Here is an 8,972-nt window from a genome sequence, read left to right as displayed (position 1 = left end):
AGAAACTTTTCAATTTGTCAAGAAGTTTTCCTAAAGTTAGGATTCTAAAAATAGACCTTTAGAGGCTCTGAACAATGAGCTGTAAACAACAGGGAGACAGTCTCGACCCCAAAACTGTAAACGGTTTTCCTCTGACAAGGACGCGGCAGAGTTAGGAAAACTGGAAAGTAGGACAAGGGCAGAGCGGTCCCGGTCAGGGAACTGGTTCAGCTCGGCTGATGGGGGGGCTGTACAAAGGCATGGGCGGAGCATGTGGGCCGTCACCCTCTGCTCTGTACTGTAGGGAGGTTTTCAGCTCGGCCACCAAACCTGGACTCAGTTGGCTGGAGCGCGTCCATAAGGTCGTTCTGGAACGGAGGATTTAATGGAGATTTAAAATAAAACAACTGACCCAAAAACTGCAGTTTGAATCTGAAATATAAAGGATTTCTCCTCAGCTAGGGAGAGCTCATCAAGTAAAGAGTGAGTGTCGAAGTCACGGCCCAGGGGCCGGATCCGGCCCTCCAGATCATTTTATGTTATTGTTATTAATGATCCGATGTTATCTTGGACTTACTTTTAACTTGTATAATTTTGACAAAATATATTTTATGGAGAGTAAAATATTTAAAGTTATTTAAGGTTTAAGTTGATTTATTCTGGAATAATATTCCTGTGTTTTTATTATTTATAACTATGTCAAAAAGTTACCGTTTTAAAGTTTTATAAATTGACATTCTGCTAACTTTTTTGAATATTTTGGTATTTACTAAGATTTTTTAGGTTATTTGGAGTTTAGCTAATATTTCTGCTACATGCTAGCTGTTTTGGCTAACCTAAGTTTTTTTTAAAGTTTTATAGGCTAATTCAGCATTTAGCTAATATTTTAGTTGACTATCAACTTCAGTGTTTTCTGCTCTCAGCTTCAGCATCTTCAGCTATCTTCACTATCATCTTCAGCGACCAAATTCAGTTTACAGCATCCACACTAGCATTATCACAGGTAATGCTATATATCTAGTTCATAATTATGTTAAAAAGGGTTCATCTCTTTGACCAGTCCTGGGGTTAACCAAATGTTGTTCTACTTACAAAAAGACAAAGTTCATGGTCAACAATTTTATTTTGGTTTTCTGTTTTATTTTCTTCATGTTTATTTCATTTTGTTATTTCTCATCCACTTATAAATGAGCCAATGTTTTAAAACCCTTATTGGGGTTAATTTTTTCTTCGTCTATTCACTGAACCTCGAGGAATTCTGGTCCAAATCAGCATTAGAGGTGCTACATAAGGATGACAGGAATCGACTGAAATGGCCCAGCTTACTGGAGCTGACTCATTCACAGTTTAACTGTAGCCTTAAAGAAGTTGTTCCAGCTTGGACAATTAGATTTACACTTTATGGATTCAAGGACAAATCAATTGGCTCCAGTGTTGTGTGTAACACTCTGCATGGGTGTCATGCTGAGGTTTGGAGGCCGACCCGAGGAGTCTCACCGCATCAGTTTAGTGCAAAATTCAGATTAAAGTCTCAGTTCTCGTGGTTCTCCAAAGTTTCACCGGTGTTAAAAGGATGCACATCTGCAGAGCCTTGACTCTGCTCATCCAGTTTTCTTTACAATATTTAACATTCCTTTAATTGCTTTGTACCAGATTCCACTTTTATTCCAACCGAAGCGTTTTTCAAGAGACCCGTTGAAGTCATCTTCTCCCAGCACTGCTATTAATATACACCTGCCAGAGCCATTCATTCCCTAATATTCTCCTTGAGACGAGCACATCAGGCCCAGTAATAGGCCTTTAATTAAAAGATGCTTGGGATTCTGGAGAAACAAAAAAAAGAAGCAGACGGAGTTATTAAGGCTCTTCCTGCAGTTAGAAGAAGAACTGAAGGGCACCTAAATGCTGCATCCGGCAAGGAATCGCACACAAAAACACACACGAGGAGAAACAGTCACACGTTCACACTGAGGCTCATGCATGCACACACAACGCCTACACAAACACAGAGTTGACACTTGGGGTGAGGTAATGTTCCCTCCATTCTGCCTTCCAAGCACACTTCCTTCGCCTGGAATAATTGCTGCTCGGCTGCTCGTCTGGGAGAGAGCGGCTCCGTTCATTAGCTGCTCTGAATATCAGACGCAGGATCGCTTGAATTTTTCGGCAGTCACGGGCCCGCTCTCTGATCCTCCCCCGTCGAGAGCCGCTGAATCTGCTCCTGTTCTCCCAAGCTATGACCTAAATAGATAAGTGGCAAATAAAAGAGGACCTTTCTTCTGGCGGCAGCTGAGAAATGAACAGACACAGACGAGCACAAACCACCGGGAAAACGCTCGTGGCGAGAAGCGTCAAACTCAAGTGGACTGAGAGTGATGGTGATTGCAGCGGAGACTTGCAATCAATTTTCCTGCAAAAGAACAAAATGCCTGATGTTTCCATGGAGACCAGCAAACAGTCATATTTCTTAAGGGACCGCTGAGTTTCCAGCGGTGCTTGTTGATTGGCTTGTTCGGATGCTGCAGACACAGAACCTGAGGGAGATGACACACGCCGCTGCTCTCCTGAGCGCCGAGGCCAGGACAGGATGTGAAGATACGTCAAACACGGACAACAAAGAATCGATCACCTACGCAGCGCTGCTGAGACCGCTGGAGCGCCAGGGCCTGCAATTCCAATGATACGCAGATAACAAGCAATCAGAGCGGAGCGAGCGCCATCAGGGCTTCTAACGGAGGTCAGTCTGAACCATGAGCAGAGACTTCCAAAACCAATGACATCAATCATCAGCATTAAAGAGCCAAAACTCTCTGAGGACATTTAAGAAACATCTTCTTATTCTGTCCTCATTATTGGCTTTGTTTTCAGGTTTCATGTTTGAAATGGGAACTTAAAAACTGATGGGTTTGGTTACTGTGGATAACCGCGATTAGTCAACTAATCAACCACTAATCGACTATTAAAATAGTCAATGATTAATTTAATAGTCGATTAGTCGTTACTTTATATTAAATGGAGTCAGACTGTAGTAAAGTTGAAAGTTATAATGACATTCTGCTAGTTTTTTGGACTATTTTGGCATTTATGAAGGTTTTTTAGGCTATTTTGGTGTTTAGCTAATATTTCAGCTACATACTAGCTACTTTGGAAAACTTAGTATTTTTTCAGTTTTTTAGACTAATTTAGCATTTAGCTAATATTTCAGTTAGCTATCAGCTTCAGCTTGTTTAGCTATCAATTTCAGCATCTTCACGGCCAAATTCCGCTTACAGCGTTCACACTAGAATTATCACAGGCAATTTTAAATATCGAAATCATATTTAAGCTAAAAAAGTTACGGTTTTAAAGGTTTAAAAATGTCGTTTTAGTGTGTTCAATAAATGTTTATCCTGTTCGACCTAAGGTCTGTTTTGGATTTTGACCCTTTGTTCGATTAAGTTTGACACCCCTGATCCTGGCTGTACCACGCCTTCTCCCCATGGTGGCTGGGATAGGCTCCAGCATCCCAGTGAGCCAGAAAGGGATTGATCCGGTTTGAACAATGTACAGATTGACTTGTTTTCCACTCAGATTATCTTCCTGCTAATGTACATCTGCATCTCTACCTCTGCCGTCTTAACACTGAAAACACCACTTAGAATTTCCTCAGCACTCTCTGTGCTTCTCAGGTTTGCTAATTTGCATCAAGTGAAATCTCACATTCAAAGAACAGGACACGCACATGTTCTGAGTGGATACACAGAATAACAAAAAACCGTGAGGGGACCTGCGTCCTGCTCCTGCTCACACACACGGATCAGTCCCTGGCTTCATAAAAAGCAGCAGCAGGTATCGGCTCCTCCCGTCGTCTCGTCTGTGCCGGACAGCACGACGCACCATCCAGGGTGTTGGAGTTCAGGCCCACACAGAGCAGAGCTTTAGGGCCTGACAGCACAGATTTAAGGGATAATTCAATGCTTGTGTGTGGAAGAAGACAAAGGGGCAAAGCGGTGCGATCGCTTTTGTCTGGACGAGTGTGAGAGTGAACCTGGACATGAGCTTCTACATGTCCTGAGGACAGATCAGGAGCTGGAGGCCTGACGGCTCACCTCAGACGTTGAACTGGACTCATGGATTCTTAGAGAACAGCTTCACAGATGACGTGATTTAAGATTCCACTAACCAATCAAACATTTGCAGATATTTATGTAAGATCTCTGACAGGACAACATTTGAAGCCGTTCTCTGCTGTCTCCTAACTTAGTTCCATTCTATTTCAGGTTCAAGCTTTTACCCACCTACTCATTTGCCCCGGCCCCTGAACAATATCAGAGACGCATGATTTTTGTTTATTTATTTATTTTTCCCCCAATCTGACTTTGATTTATATATTTTTATTTTCTTCAAAACTTTCTTTTACAACAATTTAAAACACTTGATGTTCATTTAACACCCTTTCCGACATTTAACTAAATTATCAACAAATACTAATGTGTCTTCGCATTAATACCATATATTTCAAAGTAACTAATAAACAAAGCTCCAGTTAAGAACTAAAAAGCAATTCATTTTTTTGTCAGATAATTTATTATTATTGAGGCACAAAGCTAAAGTTTAGCCTGTTCATTTTATACGATCATTGTTTTTTACAGTGATGTATCCACATTCATTTTCCCTTTTCATTTTCATTTGTGTACTGCTAGCATACACCCCTGTTGGATCAATGATGCCGCTACACTTGGACGGTCAGACGCTGCACACCTTTCCGCTAGAATCTGGTGTAATTTAGCGCTTTGGTTGGACGGGTTACTGCTGTTACCGTCACAACAATCCATGTTTTTGTTACATTACAACCAGCGCGCTGTCTGTGACTTCGTCTGCTTTAGAAAGATACAGACATGAACGTAACCTTTTTGCTCGCGGACGCTCTGGCATCCACGAGCGTTTTCATCCAGGAGTGGAGCGGGTGGGGAAGGCGCGAGGAGCCCCTCCCTCCCTCCCCGCTTTACCCATGCAACTATGTTTTTAGGTACATTTCACTGTCCTGCTCACGTGAAGCGCCCACTGGTGGTCTTTCTTGGTAGTATTTTAAGAAACCGATTCAGGCAAAGAGAGGACGGATAATCGTTGGTGAGTTGAAATATTGCGATATTGATACTTTGTCAAACTTCTAAACTGGAAACACTGTTAGCATCAATCGCAGACAGAACCCTTGTTCTGCTAGCCTATAAACTCACTCCGGCCCCACATCCGTGAAGAAAAGAGTAACGTGACCCTCACAAGAAAAGGTTTGGAGACCGCTGGAGGACTGAAAGCGGTCAGTGTGAACCTTACTTCAATGTAAACATTCATAAACCTCTTCCATACTGAACATTTTGAGGGATTTTGTAGCTTTTCTTGCTCCTGGTCGTCTGTGTGATTCCAAACAAACCTGCTTTTTATTTTATCTGCAAAGCACCAACATGCTGCCTCCAGATACTGAAACTTTAGCCAAAGTACACATGCCTTTCAATTACTGCGGGTTGACAGATATTGGAGAGCGAGCCGTTCTCCTGCAGACTTTCAAGGAATCAACTGATTTTATTAACTGATAGGAGGAGCTTTTCTGGCTTAAGTTGAACCGTCTGATGCTCGTGTAAACCCATGAAAACGGCATCAAGCCTCAGCTGTGGATCTACACTTCAGCTGCATGTTTGACCTTTGTGGAGGCCTCGTCTGGGGTCAAATAGGGATCAGCAAAGCAAATGAACAGATTGACAACTCAAAAAATAGACACTGAAATGGAAATTTTTTTCTTGAAAATTTTAAAACGGAAAAAAAGTAGAAAATGTAAAAACAATTAGTTTTTGGAAAAAAAAGAAAATTTGAAAAAAAAGTTTTTAAAATGAAAAAAAAAAAAAAATTTGAAAACAAAAATAACCCCTGAAAACTTTAAATAAATCTTGAAAATTTGAAAAACAAAAATAATGGAAACTTAAAAAAAATATAAATGTAAAAATTACTGATTGAAAAAAAGATCCATTAGTAACAGTTGCTGTTTTGAATTTTCTTTTTTCAGTTTTTCAGTTTCAATTCTGATTTTGAGTTTTCACTGCTGAGCTGAGCCTAATTTTACATGATTTACAAGATTTATTTCAAGTTTTCAGGTTTTTTTTTTCAATTTTCATATATTTTTTTTTCAAATTTTACTTTTTTTCCCAAAAGATTTTTTTTTCAGAATTTCAGTTTTTTTTTTCAAATTTACAATGTCTTGTTTTAAAATTTTTTTCCCAGTTTTCAATAAAAAAATTCAGTTAGAATGTCTATTTTTCAATCTGTTTTTTCGTTCACTTCAAGGTGATCCTGATTTGACCCCGTGGCCTCGTGTGTGAAACCCCCCTGGACGTGTGAGAGAGTGCATCAGAGGAGTGGTGAACGTACCGTTGCCTTTTCTAAATCTGCTTCGGAGGATGTGGGAGACAAGGGGCTGATGGGACTGAGGGAGGGAGAGCTTCCGACACTGGAGACGTACTCGGGATCAGGAACGTACAGAACCTGCAAACACAATCCATGTCTGTATTGACACAGGTGCTGCCCTTCTGCCGACATGAACACACATGAACACACAACAAGAAACACAACATCCCTCAAACATGCCATCAAGAGATGAGGAGAACAATCTCATGTTACTGACAAAACAGAGGAAACGGTGGGATGAGTCTGTGTGGTAATTACATAGACTGTATAAGAGAACTGGAGTGAGTCAGTGTGACATCACCCATAGAAAAGAGTTTACTTCCTTCCAGATGAAAACAAATGAAGTCAACTCAGTCGTCATTTTTTTTTCACAATTCGACTGCTAAAACACTGGAGCCAGTATTCAGTGATTGATCCAATCAGTCATAGTTTCTATGGCAACCACTCTCACCAATCAGAAGTGAACTTGTTGGAGGGCCAGAAAACTTAAAAGCTGGCTCAGGAGAATCTGTGTTGGATGTGAGACCACATGCTTTTATTGAGGCATCTGATTGGTCAGTTTTAACTTAAATAACTTGAACGACAGAAAAAATATTGTGAAAATGGTAAAAAAAAAAAAAAATATGACCAATAGAATAACTGAGTAACAGCTGTTTATTTCTCTAGAGAAGTCTATCAGATTTTGGCTCCTTGGAGCCAGCAGGTACTTCCTGTTTGGAACCCCAGGGGGAGGGGGTCACTCAGTCCAGTTCTCATATACAGTCAGTGGTTATGTAGAAGATTTTATGCTTTAAAATCCGTCAAAACATGTTTTTGTTTCCGACATTTAATTCATTTAATCTAAAAAACTGCAGCAGATGATTATTTTCTCCTCATTGATAAAGTTCCTGTTTTTTCTTTATGTCATCGTCAGGTTTCTAAAATGTCATTACTTTCAGCTTCACTGCGATTCCCAAAACCCACCTTGACATTAAAGGTTTCCCTGAAGCTGCTGCAGTCATTTATGTGCAAAGGAGACTTTTGATTTGACCTCTTCACTTCTACTCTGTTTTCTTGATTTTCAAGTGTGGTAAAGTTATCAGCAGAAGGATCTGTGCATCGCAGGAACTCATGCTCTCTGTAGATGCACTTCACTTTCTGGTTGCACAATACCAGAAAATCTATGTGTCACTGGAATAATACAACATATGATTTACTGACTAAGCAACTAGCATCCATCTTATAACAATGTGGACGTTGATTTCCAAGAGGAAAATACTTAAGTGATGTAACTTTAATTTAAAGATTGTTGGGGGATCCCGACTTCTTCTGAGGATCTGTTTCATGATGATGTTTTTGATTCCTTAAAGGAAAACACTTCATCTGACATCCACTTTAAGGGGAAAGAATCAAACTAGCTGCATGTATTGGTGTCGGAGGAGCAGTGAGGTCTCTCCACACCCTGTTTGTTTGCTGCTGAACTCAGATCTGAGCTGAGGGATCCACCAGCTCATTTTGATGACAGGGAATACGGAGTAAACATTTCTTCTGGACATTTGTGGTGTTCCTGTTTTAAATTTGGGATGCAGTGAAGCTGAAGACACAGGATTACAGATGGTCTTCTGGCGTTTTAGAAGAAAAGCATCGCTGGTGGAAGTGCAGACATTTAGAAACACATTTGGTGTCTCACATCGAGATGCATCTGAATGAAGCGAATGACGCTGTAAATGGCAGGCAATTATGAGGGACACAGAACGGAGATGTGCTTAGTGAATCAGCAGGATGCTGGGATAAACTCATGCAGCATGTGGAGCTTCTTTCTCAGGAAATTCCCCAAAGCAGAAAGTAGACGATGAGATGAAGGAAAACCACAGAGAATGTATTAGGAATGGTCAGAAAGAGCCGGCGGTGTTAGTGTGTGGCGGTGTTGAAATATCAGTGCGGACGGAGGTTCACACCTGGCCAGGCACCACTGCTCTGGAGAACAGCTTGTTCAGCTGAACCAGCTCGTTGGGCGTGGTGTCAAACTTGAGCGCAATGCTGTTCAGAGTGTCCCGCGATTCCACCTGGACCACAAGACAAGAGAACACACAGATCACACTGCTGCTCCTGTTCAGGCTTCCACAACAAGCTGCACAGAAGCCGAGGAAGACGAGACAGAGGAAGAGGACACAGAGGACGGAAGCGTCTAAAGCCGAGCGGCGACTCTACGTCACCTCCAGCTGTCGTCGGCTGCTGACGGCGACAACATGAGGCGAAACATTAACTCTCTGTTGTTGTGTGTCAACCACATACTCACTAACACATCCATTATTTCGCTTTAAAAACATTTTACTGCCTCACTCCACACACACACAACTCACAGTATTTGCTGTGAACATCTCTATTATAACAATCAATTTAAATCAATGTGTTTGGAGGAAGTCCTTGTGCGCTCTTCTAGGAGCAAACAAACTCCAGTCTCTTTTGGTTCTTAATAAATAAACTTGGCAACACTTTATAACTAGAAACGTTTCATTACCTGTGATAATGCTTGTGTGAATGCTTTTTGGGAAAAGTAGAAGAAGCCTTTTGCTGAA

The 8,972-nt window shown here is 41.1% G+C and overlaps 1 protein-coding gene across 3 annotated transcripts in view; it reads right to left on the bottom strand.

Moving 5' to 3' along the window:
- The window catches only part of oxr1a (oxidation resistance 1a), a 219,761-nt gene that overhangs the window by 35,186 nt on the left and 175,603 nt on the right, over positions 1-8,972 (bottom strand). For all 3 annotated transcript variants that reach the window (XM_024267094.2, XM_024267097.2, XM_024267096.2), the window contains 2 exons: positions 8,352-8,459; positions 6,379-6,492 (listed from right to left, as the gene is read on the bottom strand). In XM_024267094.2, coding sequence (XP_024122862.1) covers positions 6,379-6,492; positions 8,352-8,459 — 222 coding nt within the window. The remainder of the gene's footprint in view (positions 1-6,378; positions 6,493-8,351; positions 8,460-8,972) is intronic.

This window comes from Oryzias melastigma, linkage group LG16 (genome assembly GCF_002922805.2).
Source record: "Oryzias melastigma strain HK-1 linkage group LG16, ASM292280v2, whole genome shotgun sequence".
Classification (NCBI taxonomy): domain Eukaryota; kingdom Metazoa; phylum Chordata; class Actinopteri; order Beloniformes; family Adrianichthyidae; genus Oryzias; species Oryzias melastigma.
Note: the sequence above shows the minus strand (reverse complement) of the source record. Positions and strands in the feature narration are given on the sequence as shown.